Raw genomic sequence first — 19251 nt, 5'->3', positions numbered from 1 at the left:
TATACCATATATAGAGGGTTCATATTGATGTGTTTTACGACAGTAAACATGTATAGATCAGCTTTAGAAACCGTTTTAGCTCATTTAAGTTGCCGGTCCCTGACGTGACCAGTTAACAATTGCCCAAAACACTTTTGAAACCAGTAAGCTGGACCAGACCGGCGAATCTTACGCTGGTTGTCTCACCTTTATCTGCTTTAGTCTTCCATCGTTCTCTGTTGCGAGAAACCTCCTCAGTCCAGATGGCTTTAAAGTGGTTCAGGTCCACACAGAGCAGAGACGTGCTGCCATCAGAACCTGAACTGTTCACACTGTCCCGCTTCACATCTGCTGCAGTCAAACTGTACAGAATGAGCACAGGACAGATGGATATATAATGACATAAATACACAATAAAAATATAGCGTACAATACAAACAAACAGCAACCCTTATCATCTCACATCAACCTATTCAGCTGTAAGTGAGAGTGAGCTCAGTCAATTATAGGGTGAAGTTCACAGTGAAGCTCGTAGTATTTGAAGCATGTTGTGTTTGGAGTTTATATGGGCGGTTTCCCGGACCTGGATTATCTTAAACCAGGACTATACCTTAGTTTAATTAGGAAATATAACTAGTTTGAGCAAACATGCCTTACTAAAAACATGTGCATTTTGAGGCAAAACAAAGAGCACTGATGTGTTTTAAGATATGTCAGTGCAATGTTTGAGTTTGTACAGCTCTTACATTTATTTTAGTGTAGGACTAGTCTAATCCCTGTCCGAGAAACTGCCACATAGTGTGTATAGTTACAATAAGGTTCATTAGTTAACTACATTAGTTAACATGAACTAATAATGAACTGCACTTATACAGCATTTATTAATCTTTGTTAATGTTAATTTCAACAACTAGTAATACTTTATTAAAATCTTGTTAACCTAATGCACTGTGAACTAACACGAACAAACAATTAAAAACTTCTATTAACTAACATTAAAAAAGATGAATAAATACTTTAACAAATGTATTCCTCATGGTTTGTTCATGTTAGTTAATACATTAACTAATGTTAACTAATGAACCTTATTGTAAAGTGTTACTGGTTTAGTTTAACATTTTTTTATAATTTTATTTGAGTTTACAAAAATGTTTTTTATCAGTTGTTTTCGTCATAGGTTCAAATTTAAAAGCTTATTAATTACGAAAAGTATTTTTTTTTTTATAAATATTTTTATTTATTTTAGTTAGCTGTTGTTAGTTTAGTTTTAGTTTATCAGTTATAATTTTTTTACTATTTAATTTGAGTTTACGAAAATGTTTTGTATCAGTCGTTTCAGTTTTGAAGCTTATTGATTACAAAAAATTATTACTTATAGACCGTTTCAGCAGTAACAACATAAACAAGCGGCTGTCGCGGTCCGCACGTAACTTCCGGTAAACTCCGCTAAGAATAAATAACAACAAAGTTCTTTAAAAGGTCTTTTAACAAGCAAAAAAAAACAACACACAGATTACCTAGGAAACCAAAACATTTGTTATTTTCGACTAGGAATTTGTTCAAGAGATCAGTTTAGCAACTAGTCAGACCATTAAAAAAAAGAAACCGGAAGTAAGTTTCGGATCCAGACGTGTATCACGTGCGTCCGATGAAAACGTCTATATTTGATAAATATTTTTTATTTTAGTTAGCTGTTGTTAGTTTAGTTTAAGTTCATCAGTTTTATTTTTTTACAATTTTATTTTAGTTTACGAAAATGTTTTGTATCAGTCATTTTCGTCTTAGTTTCAGTTTTATTGATTTCAAAATTATTATTTATTTTTGATGAATATTTTTTATTTTAGTTAGCTGTTGTTAGTTTAGTTTATCAGTTTTTTTTTACTATTTTATCTGAGTTTATGAAAATATTTTTTATCAGTGATTTTCGTCTTAGTTTCAGTTAAAATATTTTTGATAAATATTTTTTATTTAGGTTAGCTGTTGTTCATTTAGTTTTATTTTATAAATTTTATTTTATTTAGCTGTTGTTAGTTTAGTTTAGTTTTAGTTTATCAGGTTTTTTACGATTTATTTGAGTTTATAAAAATGTGTTTTGTCAGTGGGTTTCGTTTAAAAGGCTTATTGATTTACAAAAAATATTTGTTATAAATATTTTATAATTATCTATAAAACAGATACATATTATATATTTTATAATATTTTTATTTATTTTTGATAAATATTTTTTATTTTATTTAGTTTACTTTAGCTAATCATTTTTTGCTTTTACTTTTTTAAAGTTCACGAAAATGTTTTTATCAGTCGTTACCCTGGTGCAGATCTGTTATATTTACGAAATATTCTTGAGGAACCGCCATTATTTAGCACTTTTAAAATAGATGCTAAAATATGCTAAAACCGGTAACAGCTTTATCTATATCAGTGTTGTGAATTTCCATTCCTACTTATACAATCAAAGACAATCATATCAAATAAAATCAGTCTATGAAATTGTATTCACTCTGGTTCAAGTGTGTACCGCTGGACCCTACTGAATTATTCGAGTGAGAGCAGTTCTCACTTCTAAATGAAAAGCCTGACGGGCCTAGGCAGGTATTGGATTTAAATTGTTTGTTTTTTCAGTAATAACGCAACAGCATCAGTAAATTGGGTTTTGATGAAAATGCACATGCTTTGCCACAGGCATTATAATTGTGTTAGCGGTAAGAGTCTAAGCAGTGAAAGAAGAATTTAAATTGATCTGATGTGTGGATTGAACTTTCTCATTCTCAATGTAAAGCAATAACACAAATAAGCGGTTTAATAAAGACAGACTGACAGTTTTTCTGCGTATGAATAATGATGTGCTCAAGGGTAAACGTCCGTATCCTGACCTGCGAAATCCAGCGAGGCCTGAATTTGACGCCTCGTCGATGAGCGGAGTGACGATCTTCTCCGTCATGTCCGTTAGAACCGTAAACGTGGGAATGACAATGAAGTCGATAAACCCTGCAGGAAGCGACATAAAGATGTAAAAACACCTGAATGAAGCTTTAAAACTTCTTTACAAAAATACTTCAAATAGTTTTAAATGTTTGTGCATTTTGTATTACTCACCGATCTGAGACTGAGCAACCATTGTGGACTTGCGGTCGCACAGAGGTGAGAAAGGCAAACCCAGTTCTGCCTCCTTATCGCCCTGAAAACCCAAACACGTGCCCCCTTTAATAATAATGCATCACGTATATTGTATCAGGGAACAGCTTATGGCAATTTCAAATATATGGGACTATTATTAACATAAGCTATTAAACTGCAAAGTATTACAGCTTCACACTGTACATCTTAAAACCACAATTTAATGTCACAGCAAATTTGTTATAGCAAGAGTCTTTGCCAGCAACGTCAGCACAATCTGATGTCAAATAAATTCTCAGAAGTTGAGAAAAGTGGACCATCATTTATAAAAACGACACTACTTGAAGTTCAGAAAGATTTATTGTATAAGAACCATGAAGGTTGGCTAACATAAACTGTCAAGTTTTTTGTTTTGACTGCTTCTGCTGTCAAGATCGATTTTCATCCTGGAGCCTTCTAGGAGAATACACGCACACACAGACAGCTTTCCATTCATTAAACCTGTCTGTCAATCAAAGTACATGTATGTGGGCTCTCTATACAGAAGAGAATGATGACTGTTAATGTGATTTTCCTTCCATTGTTCTGCAACAATGTGGTCGAGCTGCACAGTAAACTTAAATGTACACTTTCATCCATTTAAAAGTGTTTTATGTGGGTTTGAACACAGAGATGATAAACACCTTGTAACTCAAAGCAAGTCGGAAAAAGTACCTTACGGAAAGTTGTGCCACTAGGCCGACATGTTGGCATCCAACAATTAAACGTAACATCAACTGTAGTGAAACATTTGTCTAAGCTCACATGCGCACGGGTTATCAAGCGCCTAAGGCAACTCTGTATAGACGGTTTTAACTGCAACAACATAAACAAACGGCTTTCGTGACCCGAATTTAACTTTCTGTAGACTTTTGGAAAAAATCAATAACAATTCTCACTACAGCAGATTTTTTCTGATAACATAAGCGATCTATGGAAGTCAGTGGGACCTCTGATCTGTTTGGTTACAAACATTTCTCAAAATATCTTCCTATGTGTTTATCAGAACAAAGAAATTTATACAGGTTTGTATGTGGTTGATCTCTTATCAACACTGTTCACACTGAAGTCAAATAATACTTCATAATTGTGATTAGTCACAGATTAATTTTAGGACCTGGATTTTGATGTGACCACACTGCAAAAAATTATTTTCAAGAAAAAAAATCTTAGCATTTTTGTCTTGTTTTCAGTAAAAATATCTAAAAATTCTTAATTAAGATGCTTTTTCTTGATGAGCAAAATGACCCAAGAAAATAAGTCTAGTTTTTAGACCAAAAATATAAAATGTAAGTGATTTTGTGCATAAAACAAGCAAAAAAATCTGGTAATGGGGTAAGTAAATTTTTCTTGAATTTTTCTTGAATTTAGTGTTTAAGAAAAATGTTCAAGATTTTTTTGCTTACCCCATTGGCAGATTTTTTATTTTTCTTTGCTTGTTTTATGCACAAAACCACTTTAATTTGATATTTTTGGTCTAAAAACTAGACTTATTTTCTTGGGTCGTTTTGCTTAAAGAAAAAGCATCTTAATTTAAGAATTTCTAGATATTTTTACTGAAAAAAAGACAAAAATACTAAGATTTTTTTTCTTGAAAATTATTTTTTGCAAGTGCTGATGCAAACTGATATTTGATTGGACGAGAGAGCAATTGCAACAAGGAGAAAAGTACGAGGGGTTAAAAAAACCCAGGTGATACAAGATTATACCACGGGTTAGTTGAATGCTTTATTTTTGATTGGAAGAGAAATGTTTCCTGTGCATTATTTTTTGATAAACACAAACCTGACCTGTTAAAATTAACCACTTTAAAATAACCACACTGCAAAAAATGATTTTCTTACTTCGTATTTTTGTCTTGTTTTCAGTAGAAAAATGTAAATCAAGACCTAAGAAAATAAGTCTAGTTTTTAGACAAAACATATCAAATTTAAGTGAATTTGTGCTTAAAACAAGCAAAAAAATCTGCCAATGAAATAAGACATTTTTTGCTGAAATTTTCTTGTATTATGCAAAATCAAGAAAATTTTTTGAATTCCATTGGCAGATGTTTTTGCTTGTTATAAGCACAAATTCACTTAAATTTGATATGTTTTGTCTAAAAACTAAACTTATTTTCTTAGGTCTTGATTTAAGAATTTTTAAATACTAAAAAAATAAAACTAGAAAGTTATTTTTTGCAGTGCACCAGAGCAATGTTTACAGTGGTATAAGCATAATAATTGACTCCGGTCCTTTAAAATATTTGAAAATAATGAACACCTCCATTGCCACTGTGCATTATTTTCGAATAATTCAGCGGCCTGTCATCCATTATTACTTACTTAATGCAACCTTCCTTTATTTAAAAAAAAAATAGATACACCAGCCGAACTCGCCTGGAAAATAAACTAGCGTTCATCAGAACACACCTGTCTGAAAAACTCTTCCAGCAGTGATGTGGTCCAGCGATGATGTAGCTCCCAGTTTTTGGCCGGATGACTGATGTCAGCCGTGTGTAACAGCAGAGACAGAGCCTTGGGTTTGTCAATTCTGATTCAGAAACACAAACAATCTGAGTGTTTACTACGAGGGCTGAATATTTCATTTGTTTGCTGGAGTGAAATGAACCATGCTAATGTTTTTAAATATACCTGCACTTTAACTCTTTCCCCGCCATTGACTAGTTATTTTGTCAATTTGCATGAAAAAAACGTGTTCCTGATGAGGTTTTATGGTTCTCTGTTATACCGCGATTATCCACTAGATGGCGCATTTACCCAATTTATGAAAAAAGCTAAGCAAATTATTTACTAATTTTAAACTCTATATGTTTTGATAACCATTCTGAATCTGATATCTAACAAAATGTATTTTCAGCAGAGAAAAAGTATAGATAGGATGAAACTTTTTTCCCGTTTTGTTTGTTTGTTTTTTGTTTATTTGAAAGCAGAGGGTCTGTTCTGTAGCAAATGGCTCGGAGTCAGATTGAGGCCATTTGGCATCTGGATCGTAAACAGCCCTAAAATTGTGACTTTAGATAACCCTGTGTCCTGATAACACAATCACCCAGATATCTACCACCTATCAAGGCTGTAAAGTGGGCGACAATTAAAACAAATGCAGTCTTCAAAGGAGGTTCAAAGGGATCCCACCAGAGAAACCTGAGAGCCGTTCGTTCGACGATTGCCAGAGACACAGCTGGGGGCACAGACTATATGTCTGTGATGAAACCACATTTAAAAATCACAATGAGCTGTTTTAATGTATATATATGTTATATCCCTTTACTGCATGATCATGTATGTGTGATGTAACTGTGTGTTAACACTTTAGTTAGATTTTGTTCACTGTAGCATGGTTCATATCTTAGGTATGAAATTATTATTCAATGTGATCTTAAACCCATGTCTTGTCTAGTATCAAATTAATCTACTCTTTATTTCCCAATCATTTCTATGTATCATATTACCATAAGCCGCATCAATGTCATTTAATATCGATTTGAAGAGTTATGGGAACAAACTTGTATCATTATGCAATTACGCAAATGTGTTGTCTGAAAGAACAAAGGCTTGTTTCCCCGCGCAATCGAACACTTCACACATTGGCCGTACACCCAAAATGGGCTGGGCGTGTGAAAGGTCAAAACGGCCTATCGCCCAAGCCATCATAGCTCATTTGCTCAATCGCTCAGTTCGCTCAATCTCTCAATCGCTGATTCGCTCAGTATCTCAGTCAGTGGCTTAGTTCACTCATGAGTGCTCAATCGCCCGGTTACTTAGGTAACCCGCCAGCGCAGTTTGGAAACTCGCTGAGACTCAACCAGAGTCCCTCGGATTCATCATCTTTTCTCTGAGCCCCGTCTTTCTTCGGGACAGTCTTCCTGGCTTGCACTTTGCGCTAGAGTTCGGAAAACCCCGCGGACCAATCCGCCCTACGAAACAACTTAACGGACTACATCTTACGAACACATCTGGACTCTCTCTCTCTCCTTGCTCGCACCGCGTGCAGCAGAAACTTCGCAACGAAAACACAAAGAGCCAAATGCAAGTATAAACTCGTTTAACTCGCTGATGTTTAAGCTTTACCCCTTATAAAATTAAGGCGCTACTTAGAGATTTTCCGATGGTTTGTGCAGATGTTAAGCAATAGTGCTTTGCCAATCTTTTACTCTCTCTCTCTAGCTCTTTCAATCTTTTCTTTCTCATCTATGTTTTATGTTATTGTATGTGTGTATGTTTAGTTATGTGTACTTCATTTTATAGTTAATAAACCGGTTTGCATTTTCACAATTGAATTGTTTCTGTGTTCAATGCTCATGAAATTAAAGTCACTATTTCTGCCTTTTGATCCAGCTACACGCTGCGAGTAGCACTGAATATCAGTGAGAAGGTTAATTTTAAAGGCCATGAAATTAACATTTCTTAGACGTTAATATACGATTATGGATATATGTCTTCGGTGGACGAACATATTAATTAATTGTTAGTATTAATTCTGCTACACCAGGTAAAACCTGATAAACTTGTATAATTAATTACAGTTAATTATACATAATATTCCCTTTTGAGCTAAAATCTAAGATTCCCTTGGGAATCCCCGTAGTGTTTCGGTCGGAGGTTCATAGTGTTCCAAATAACGTTATTTCCCTCCTCCCGCAAATTCGCTACATATAATGGTGGAGAACGCGCGGGCAGATTTAAACATTATTTTCTGAGCAAACCAGTTACAAATCAAATGTGTTTTTGCATTGTGTGAATGAAAAAGAACTATCAGCTATAACTGATTTCGTTCTTTCTTTGTATGAATGAAAATGTATTTTCCTGTATCATTTTCAGGACGTAACAGACTCGCGCCCCTGTTATGTATAGTTAACTGCAGTCTTTAAGGTAACCGTATTAAAAACCCTTTGATACGCTGCATTACCGTCTGATTCCGCCTAATAAAGAGTAGAATTCCTTTATTTAGAGCGAAGCGGTGGTCGAGTGAGTACTCCCATCTGATAAGGCCTTTTTGTTAAATCTCCAGGAAATGATTTACAATTAGAGAAGCTGTCTATTGTATTTTTCCATTTTATTCACATACGTGGATTTTTAAAATTGTAAGCACCGAGGGTAAGACTTTTCAATTTTAAAGGAGATGAAAACTTGATCAAGTATTTATAGTCACAACGTATGATAAAGCACGTTGGATTCTTGTTTATTTCGTGTCCCGGTAACGCAAGCCAAAAGAGGCACCGGCTGAACACGAGCAAATTACATCCGTCGTCTTAGCAACGCAGCGGCCGCCGATGTAATTACTGTATAGAAGCGAATCTTTGTCAGTTTAAAGCGTACTACCTAGTTCTAACACTAGACGTCAGTCTTGAGTGTCTAACACTTCTTCTTCTCCATTACTCTACGTCTGACTTCCGCTTTCTTTGTTTGTTGGGCGAAATATCGCCATCTAGTGGGAAAAGCTCGTTTGGTCCTCTCATAAACTCTTTTGGGAGTGTATGACAGGAATCCAACTTGGATTTTTGACCTTACTTCAATAACTAGGGTATTCTACTACGTTGTAGTTTTATTTCCTACATATTGAATGTTATGGTCTTAAATTATAAATAATAGTTAATATTGCTGTGGCTTTATTAATTTATTATTTCTTTATTTAATTTTTATTTTATTTTGATTTATTTTATTTCATTTTTTTTTTGCTGGTCTCTCTCACTCCTTACTCTCCTGTTCTCTTTTCTATTGAAGAGATTGTATTTTTAATTAAGTTTAAATTTAAATTCAATGCAGTTTGATTTATTTTAAATTTTAATTGAATCAATCCTTTACTGTGAATAGAATTCAGCCCCATAAGTCCCATTCTCAGTGAATTCATTTATGTTTTAACTGGTGCAATAGGATAAGCCCCTGTGCATCTCTTGAAAGCTAACACTTGATAGATGAATCAGAGGCTTCGCCAGCGGTGAGTTCTACAAGAGACCGGTCCCGCTGAACTGACTCGAGTGTGTACAGTCGGGGTGCTGTGGTAGCTCCCTCCTTTAGCACCTTAGGCAGCAAGACACAGTGCAACCTCTGCCACCGGGCACTCCAATCGCTAACCTTGCCAGCTGACACACAAAAGCCCTAGCGGCAGTGCCAGTTGGTGGGTGACACCTTTGAGTGCGGCCCGGCGGTGTGAAGGGTGTGACTGTTGAGCGGTCGAGGTGGGGAGGGCAGAAGGCCCGGCACTCTTGGCTGCGTGCTCAGGGAAGCGCCTTGTCTCTGTGTTCCACCCTGGGTTTCCTTAAATAGTCAACGAGTGTTGGTGTAAAAGAGATGCACTTTTTCTCCCCTCTATAGCCACTAGAGGCACCAGATCCCTATCAGGTTGGGTCTAGCCCAGCCAATCTAGCTAAGCCACTCCCCTAACTCACATGACTCCATAGTGCCCTCTCCCTGTAAGGCCCTGTCATCAAATTTAGGGTAGAGAACCTGCTAAGCTGAAACAGGAAACCCCTTTTTCCACCTCCTTCCTCTTCATTTTCCCAGCCTTAGGACTTCGTCTGTTGGCTGTCTCAATTCCCATTTTCAGTTTATTTTATTATTATTTTTTTTTCCTATTATTATTTTTATTATTTATTTGTTTTTTCCTCTCTTTTCCCTTTCCTGTTTCATTTCATTTCCAGCAACCTTGCTTTATGTTTTATTTTATTTTTATCATTATAATTAATTAATTTTAATTATTTTGATTCACTTTATTTTGGGTTGAAAGAGCAAAACTGCACAAACCATTAGGAGAATTCATTAGTAATACGCTCGAATAACCAAATGTCCAAGGCGACCTATAGGTTTTAACAAAGCGACAAATTACTAAAATTTTTCCCTTATTTCCCCCACATTGATTATCTGTGCCGCCGGAGAAAGGCCCTGATAATAAGCTCATAGCCCACGTATATATATTTTATTGCCGTAGCTCGCTGAACTGTGCGGACTCGCATTGGCTCTTTGTGTTTTCTCTTCTACCAGTGTGTCAACATGTCCAGATTACCAAGCCCTGTCAACCACTGGGACCAGCTAGAGGCCTGGCTCAGCGCTGTGACATCTGAACTCCTGCCCAACCTCGCCAATGAACTGCAACACCTGGAAAGAGAGCAACTCGACGGCACCCTGGACAAGTTCATAGCCCACGACCCAACGAGGAACTACAGTCACAAGGACATAGCCAAGATCACAGGTGCCATCGCTCACAACCTCATCATCCAGCTTAAACTGGGCGAAAGGAACATCGCCCAACTGGAACAGGATGCAGCAGCTCTACAGCTCCAAGCGGCAGAGGCACGGAGGAATCAGGAGGACGCGCAGAATCGTCTAGATCAGCTGACACGGGGATTAGAGGATCAACACCCATCGACGGAGGAGGAACACTGGAGGCTAAAGGACAAGATTGGACAACTCCAAGAGGCCTTGTCAAAACTCTGCACAGACACAGAGCACAAGGAGCAACATGAAAAGACAGCCAGAGAAGAGCTGTCTGGAAAGCTCCAGCAGGCTGAACATCTTCTGGTGAGAGCAAAGGCAGAACTGAAGGAACGTGATGCCAAGCTGAAGGCCTGTGAGAATCACCTGCGAGCATCTCGAGATGAAGGTCGAGCTCTGGCTCAGCAACGAGACCAGGCGAGGGACGACCTTGACTCCGCCCAAAGAGAACTCATTTATGCATATAAACTGCAAGCTGAACAAGTAAGGGAAAAAGCAACCTTTCCCTTTCATTCAACAAGTGAGCCTGCACCCCCCCACCAAAGCTTTTCTGTTGAAAAGGGGGGCGGGAGCCCACTGTTAAAGACATCAGCCAGCATCCCAGAACCTCTCACTACCATAGGGGGGTGGGGACAGACGAATTTCCCGAGGTCACCTGCAGACATGCCCTGCGTGGCACCCAAAGACCTCGACAAGCTGGCTAGAAATATCCCAACATTTACACCAGAGCCTGCAGGTGGCCATGATATCCACTCTTCCCTGCAGGACATTGACTTTTATTTGCAAACACTGCCAAATGTAACCACAAGAGACAAACTGTATCTGCTACGGGTTACTTCCAGTCGTGAAGTGAGGAGTTTCCTTGACCGGCAGCCAGAAAACGTCAAGATGGATTACGAGCAGCTGCAAAAGGCTTTAATAGAAGAGTTTTCGGATCCAGAGGCAGAACAAGGACTTGTTACAGCGATGGACCTCAAACAGAGCCGAAACGAAACTCCACAGGCCTATTACAACAGACTCAGGCGAGCTTACTTTGGCTCACGGAATGAGCCAGGAATGGAGGAGGACTTTAACTTCAGGACCCTCTTCCTGCGAAATCTTCACTTCACAGTAAGCCCACACTTAGGGGTTATGGCCTGCCCTCGCACGATGACCACCAGGCAGCTGCGGGACTTGGCCCATAAAGCTTATGTTAAACAAAGAGCGGCCTCTGAGAAGACTGTTAAAAACCCTGTCATTCTCCCTGTCTCTGAACTGTACCCTGAACTACCACTGGAGGGCGCACGACAACGCCACAGTGAAAGACCTTTCAACAGAGGGCCAAGAGGGTCAAGAGACTTTACAGCCAGCCAGGAATGGTACGGCCATCTAGGGGCTCGTCCCAAGCACCAAATGGGACGCGCCGAGAGGTCATGGAGCCGGCCAAACTCATCAGACAACCAGAAGGGTGGCGGCTCGTGGGAACCTGGCCGTCGACCTAGAGGTAACCGTCCTGCACCTGGCAGATCAAATACTGGTAACAGTCAACAGAGAGATCAGTCTCGATACACACAGAGCAAGGCTAAGTCTCAGCTACCCCCGAAACAGAGTGACACAGACACGTCTGAGACAGCAGAGATTCTGAGAATATTGAAGGAGTTAATCCAAAAGAGGCCCCACAAGGAGGACCACGAAGACAAACCCGACTCCTTATTCATCCCACAAACCAAAGACTTTGGCATACAAACAATATCTCAAACACCAACCAACCAAAGCCTGCAAGTACCAGAGAGTGCTGTGTTAAATGTCTCCTTCCCTACAGAGTCACAGGAAACCAGCATTGACTGCCTTCCCATTAATACAACAGCCCCAGTACCAAGCCTCCTGGGAAACCTGATCGAAAGAGGAGAAGCTAAAAAGCTATATCTATCCATCACCTTGGAAAATGAGGTTGAACTAGAAGCCCTCGTCGACACCGGAGCTGACCTAACACTGATGTCATCCCAGCTTTTCACCAGACTCCAGAACAGTGCTTCTGCACTCTGCATCCAGCCAAAGACTCAGAGCCATACCCAGGACTTGACACACAAGTTCAACAAAATTTAAAAGATGCAGATGCCATGCAGGATGATGCAGATCATCAGAAACTACAAGCCTTTAACATCGCTACCCAAGCTATGTTAAACCACCTCTCAGACCCCTCCACCTACCCTATCACAAACTCTGACCTATCTGCTGCTCCAACCCGCAAACGTCTCAACGATGCCAGGCACCTGCTGCGCATACAACACAACATCCTCGGGTATGTCCCTGATGACCGCACTACACCTGCGCTTGTGGTTCTTCAGGCCCATAGGGGGGTCATACTAATGTATGCGCATGACACAGCATGTGCCGCACACCACCGCACAAAAACCACTTATGAAACACCGAAACAGGTGGCATACTGGCCTGGAATGCAGCACGATGTAGCAGAACACATCAAGAAATGTCTGGTTTGCTGCCAGTTCCAACCGGCTAAGCCAAACCATGGAGCACCACTTCAAAAAAGAGGTGTCAACTTTTCAGTGTCAGACCTCCAGATAGACTGGGTTGGACCATTACCCAGGCCAACGAGGGGCAACAAACACCTTCTCACGGTCATCTGCCAATTCACAAAGTTGGCAGAATGCTTTCCAGCACCCAATGACACCACTCACCAGTATCTGGATGAACTTCATCCGGGAACGACCTTCGCTTTTCGAACAACCAAGATCTGGTCCTACAGTTTCGCCCCGCCAATTCAGACAGCTCACCGACTGCTGTCAAAGAAATTTCTGCCACACTGGACAGGACCTCATGAGATTGTGGACAAACTCTCCCCCATTGCATACCAGATCAAGATGGGCAGGAGTCAGAAGGAACCAATTTCCAGATGGGTCCACCAGAACCAAGTCAAGAGACACTCAACATTATGGCATGATAGTAAAGGGGGGACGGACCAAACTTCTCCACACTGCCTCATCACTAGAACTCTGCCACCTAGGGAACAGCCGCCAATGAAAAGAAAGAGAACTGTCCTGACCAAACAAGGACCTGTAGTGCTCGCCTATTGTTCTTTCTCTCTCTCCCTCTCTGTCACCAGGATGCTGCTGTTGATCACTGTTCTGTACATCAGCCTACAGGGGGGGTGGCCGCAACCTGAAATCGTGTCGCCGGGTCCCGTCTTAGGCATCGTCCTTAAAGAGCAACCTGGACTCCTGATCACGAACTGCAGAACACATAGCCAAAAAGTCTATGTCCGACTCAACCCCCGTGAGGTCTACAGAGCACACTACACAGCATCAGCACCAAAAACCAATTGGGCAGGAGAACGATGGGCACAGAACGCTATGATTCACGCAGAGGCTGACATCAAACACATGCTGTACCAACTTCAGAAGATGACTGTCACACAGGCAGGTCTTGGCCGACAAACCAAGCGTCACAAGCGGTTCCTGGGAGCCCTACTCGGAGCCACCGCAGCAGCCATTCCACCCTGCCTGGTACCCCTAAGCCTGGTACAGACCATTTTATCCTCTGCCACTGCAGGCCCAACAAACACCCTGCAGGCACATCTGGCCTACTCCCTAGGTAGCGCAATTCCATTAAGCATAGCCCCCGAACAAGGCGAACTTGCTTTTCTGATAAACCTGCCAATCATCGAGTCACACAACATCTACAGACTCAAAGACATTGTCAATGTTGGCTTCTGGCAGGGAAACACTCACATCAGAATACGCACCCCCACTGTTGTGGCTTACCATGACAGCAACGAACAGCTGTACCTTGCACCAAACCTTCGTATGCGCAGCCCCACTAAGGACATTCATTATCTCTGCCCCAGCAAACCTTTCCTTCGGGACAACACTGACGGCATCTGTGGGCTGCGGCCCATGAAGATTGACTCTCGTTGTCCGGCCTCAGCTAAACCACGAGCCGAGGTCACTTACACCCAAGCTGAAATCGTAGGTGACCGATGGCTGGTCAACACCCCAGCCAGCACGGCCACTTTGACCTACGACCAACACGACACAGCCACCCGCATCAGTCTACCAAACCAGACAATGTGGATCCAAGTTCCAAAAGGTGCGATTCTTCACATCGATGAACTCGCACTCTATCACCTTCCCAGTGAGGAGTACCACACCGAACTGGAATTTTCAACTTTCTTCAGGGACCACAACTTCACTTTAGACCCTGAACTGGAGATGAGGATTGCAGAAGGGGGGACCAAACTAATTGATGTCACGCCCATCGACACTGCCCTCCAGGCACTTGCTCGCATGCCAGCTATGCACAGCCTCCCTGTTTTTCGAGCCTGGACCGCCACTGACACGGTACTGTGCCTCTCCACAGGAGTAGGATACGCCCTTACTCTTGTCCTCACTTTCATCCTGTACCGAAGAGTCAGCGGGATGCAGGAAACAGTAAACAAGTGCACAGCTGCCGTCCCTCAAGCCTTCAAGCGGAACCATGGGAAGCAAGACACGCAAGCCAAGCAAGAGCCCAATCTCATCGAAATCACCCCTCTGCAGGCACGCCAAAGCGCTGCAGAAAATTAAGATACACCTGCCATCCAGACCAAATGACCTGTCCAACCATCGCCTATTGAACCATCGCCCACCAAAGTCTCTCAAGACCCTGGTGGCCATGAAGGGGGGATATGTAGCAAATGGCTCGGAGTCAGATTGAGGCCATTTGGCATCTGGATCGTAAACAGCCCTAAAATTGTGACTTTAGATAACCCTGTGTCCTGATAACACAATCACCCAGATATCTACCACCTATCAAGGCTGTAAAGTGGGCGACAATTAAAACAAATGCAGTCTTCAAAGGAGGTTCAAAGGGATCCCACCAGAGAAACCTGAGAGCCGTTCGTTCGACGATTGCCAGAGACACAGCTGGGGGCACAGACTATATGTCTGTGATGAAACCACATTTAAAAATCACAATGAGCTGTTTTAATGTATATATATGTTATATCCCTTTACTGCATGATCATGTATGTGTGATGTAACTGTGTGTTAACACTTTAGTTAGATTTTGTTCACTGTAGCATGGTTCATATCTTAGGTATGAAATTATTATTCAACGTGATCTTAAACCCATGTCTTGTCTAGTATCAAATTAATCTACTCTTTATTTCCCAATCATTTCTATGTATCATATTACCATAAGCCGCATCAATGTCATTTAATATCGATTTGAAGAGTTATGGGAACAAACTTGTATCATTATGCAATTACGCAAATGTGTTGTCTGAAAGAACAAAGGCTTGTTTCCCCGCGCAATCGAACACTTCACACATTGGCCGTACACCCAAAATGGGCTGGGCGTGTGAAAGGTCAAAACGGCCTATCGCCCAAGCCATCATAGCTCATTTGCTCAATCGCTCAGTTCGCTCAATCTCTCAATCGCTGATTCGCTCAGTATCTCAGTCAGTGGCTTAGTTCACTCATGAGCGCTCAATCGCCCGGTTACTTAGGTAACCCGCCAGCGCAGTTTGGAAACTCGCTGAGACTCAACCAGAGTCCCTCGGATTCATCATCTTTTCTCTGAGCCCCGTCTTTCTTCGGGACAGTCTTCCTGGCTTGCACTTTGCGCTAGAGTTCGGAAAACCCCGCGGACCAATCCGCCCTACGAAACAACTTAACGGACTACATCTTACGAACACATCTGGACTCTCTCTCTCTCCTTGCTCGCACCGCGTGCAGCAGAAACTTCGCAACGAAAACACAAAGAGCCAAATGCAAGTATAAACTTGTCTTACTCGCTGATGTTTAAGCTTTACCCCTTATAAAATTAAGGCGCTACTTAGAGATTTTCCGATGGTTTGTGCAGATGTTAAGCAATAGTGCTTTGCCAATCTTTTACTCTCTCTCTCTAGCTCTTTCAATCTTTTCTTTCTCATCTATGTTTTATGTTATTGTATGTGTGTATGTTTAGTTATGTGTACTTCATTTTATAGTTAATAAACCGGTTTGCATTTTCACAATTGAATTGTTTCTGTGTTCAATGCTCATGAAATTAAAGTCACTATTTCTGCCTTTTGATCCAGCTACACGCTGCGAGTAGCACTGAATATCAGTGAGAAGGTTAATTTTAAAGGCCATGAAATTAACATTTCTTAGACGTTAATATACGATTATGGATATATGTCTTCGGTGGACGAACATATTAATTAATTGTTAGTATTAATTCTGCTACACCAGGTAAAACCTGATAAACTTGTATAATTAATTACAGTTAATTATACATAATATTCCCTTTTGAGCTAAAATCTAAGATTCCCTTGGGAATCCCCGTAGTGTTTCGGTCGGAGGTTCATAGTGTTCCAAATAACGTTATTTCCCTCCTCCCGCAAATTCGCTACAGTTCATTCATTTGATATGTTTGTATGTTTATATATTTTTAGAAGAAAATCACAAAAATGCTGACGAGGAAGTTTTAAAAAAAAGGCTAGCGGGGAATGAGTTAAAGTCAAAAGAAAAATCACAACCTTAAAATTACAAGATAAGATCTCTTCCCTTACAAAAATTAACCTTGTTTTGTAGTAAGCATACTTTTTTGGGTGTCTTGATTATCAAAGCAAAACCAGGATAATTTTGTGGTAATGGTTTAATTATATTAGCATGTTGTTTTTTATTTTTACTTTAACCTTGTTTAATTTTCGTAAAGGTTAAATATTGTAACTATTTCTCCTAAAATGCGGAGCAAATGAAGAGTTTCGTTGCAAAACGAGATAAATCCTTTTTTTTACATTTTTGTCAAAACATGTTTATTATTATGTTATCATGTTATTATTTTGTTTTATGGTGCTACTTAGCTGTATTTTTTTAAGTTATGACGGTTTAAATCAAAACAAACCAACTGCAGTTGCATTGATATTAATTGGAATGCACAACCAAAAAAACGAGATTTCTGAACAATTAAAAAAACGGTGGTTATCTCGTTTTGCAACGAAACTCTTCAAATATAGACTCAGACTCTCTACAAAATCCCCAGAAATCTTACATGTGTCTCCTCTACGGCCCTGTCCCAAATGGCACACTCTGGACATCATTTAGTGCAGACCTATGAGGGGGCACCGGAGTCGTATTTTGGGACAGAATCGAATGTCATGCCGGAAATAGGATGAAAAGTTGCACATCAGTGTGAACTCCTCCCATCTGTCGTCTGATTGGTCTGATTGCTCTTTCGAAGGACTTCTGGGTTGGTAAAGTGAGTGCAAAGATCGCATCAAAGGTGCAAAGGGGGCGCTGATGAGCACACTTCGGAGCGCAAGATGGGACAGCCTCATAGACTAAGCGAGCATGCGTCATTTAAGGCCACAAGACCGAAAGTCCACATTAAGTGTGCCATTTGGGACAGGGCCTAAATTTTCAAAATTTCTCAATACTAAAGTCTGCAAAAAAAGAGAGAATATACAGTCATACAAATTATACACCCTAGGCCGATTTATGTTATCCCCATTATATCTCTGTATTCATACATAGATGTGGCCCTGGCGATTTGGATTTTTGCAACCTATATAGGTGTATCACAGCCAAATTTGTCCAATCAAATCATACATCAATGGAAAGCTTATTTATTCAGGTTTGAGATGATGTATAAATCTCAATAAAAAAAATAAAAAACATTTGTGTTTCAGGACATTCAAGACATTATAGGCGAAGCTGGCACTTAAACATATTGAGGTCTTTTTTAAAGAGGCATAAAATCTGTATTCCGGTGACGCACATCACCAGTGATGCATGTTCACTATTTGTTTAGAGATGTAAAGGTTTCTCACCCCTCGGGCTGTTGAAGGAAATTCTTCATGGCTTTGACTTGTTGAAAGTGGCAGGACATGTCTGTAGCTAAAACCATCTCCACCACCAGTGCCCTGAGCTCTCTAAACACACAAAAACACTGCTGTTATTGAATCTGCCTCACCAGAGGACACCGCACAGTTTCGCTTTAAAGTGCGAGCTTAAGAGTTTTCTCACTGAATGCCAAAAATCGTTTCCATTTCGGATGTGCAGTAAAACTTCACCAAACTTTTATCAGATTTCAGTGCTCGGTTGAGAACAGCACAGCGTGAAGTCAAAAATGGCTTCCAGCATTTTAATCTAGGGTGTTTTTTACCAATGCAAACCCTTGGCCCTGTGGACTTTCACATACACTTTTATAAATAAAGGTTCTAAAAGGGTTCATTGCAGTGATGGCAAAAAATCCATTAATGATTTTATAAAATACATTCATTTTTTAGTAAATTCTGTGTAATTAAAACTGTATAATTTAATGTTTTGTTAATTTCAAATTTTAAGATTGAGATTTTTTTGTAATAAATTGTCTTGGGGGGGGGGCGTGAAGGGATGCATCCTACATGGGGGTGGTTGCACAACGAAAGGTTTGAGAACCACTGCCATACATTCATATTTGGTTCTCCAAAAGACCTTAAAGGCGGGGTGCATGATCTCTGAAAGTCAATGTTGACATTTGAAATCACCTTAACAAAAACGCCCCTACCCCAATAGAATCTGGACCTTCTGTAGACCCGCCCCACACATACGCAACCCAGGCAATGATGTCTGTAAGTAGACACGCACCTTACTGCTGATTGGCTACAAGTGTGTTTTGGTACTCGGCCCGACTCCCTTTTCCAAAATGTTTTTTTCCAAAGCCATTTTTGCCTTTATTTGACAGTGATTAAGAAGAGAACAGGAACGTACAGTGAGAAGAGGAGGGTATGAGATCGGCAAATGACCACGAGCCAGGAATCGAACCCGGGTCGCCGAAAGTGCGAAAGCACCACATGTCGGAGCGCTGCTCACTACACCATCGTCTCCGACATCCAAAGTGTTTTATTTTTTCAAAAATCATGCACCCCACCTTTAAGGGTGTGCTCATACTTGTAGTTCAG

The 19251-nt window shown here is 40.3% G+C and overlaps 1 protein-coding gene across 4 annotated transcripts in view; it reads right to left on the bottom strand.

Moving 5' to 3' along the window:
• pde1cb (phosphodiesterase 1C, calmodulin-dependent b) overlaps positions 1-19251 on the bottom strand; it is a 155145-nt gene that overhangs the window by 9864 nt on the left and 126030 nt on the right. For all 4 annotated transcript variants that reach the window (XR_012371928.1, XM_055201352.2, XM_073872745.1 and 1 more), the window contains 5 exons: positions 18139-18240; positions 5547-5667; positions 3076-3157; positions 2853-2967; positions 187-341 (listed from right to left, as the gene is read on the bottom strand). Coding sequence is in view for 3 of the 4 variants with exons in the window: in XM_055201352.2 (XP_055057327.2) it covers positions 187-341; positions 2853-2967; positions 3076-3157; positions 5547-5667; positions 18139-18240 (575 nt within the window). In the remaining variant the exon portion in view is untranslated. The remainder of the gene's footprint in view (positions 1-186; positions 342-2852; positions 2968-3075; positions 3158-5546; positions 5668-18138; positions 18241-19251) is intronic.

The sequence above is a fragment of the Misgurnus anguillicaudatus genome, chromosome 2 (genome assembly GCF_027580225.2).
Source record: "Misgurnus anguillicaudatus chromosome 2, ASM2758022v2, whole genome shotgun sequence".
NCBI lineage: Eukaryota > Metazoa > Chordata > Actinopteri > Cypriniformes > Cobitidae > Misgurnus > Misgurnus anguillicaudatus.
Note: the sequence above shows the minus strand (reverse complement) of the source record. Positions and strands in the feature narration are given on the sequence as shown.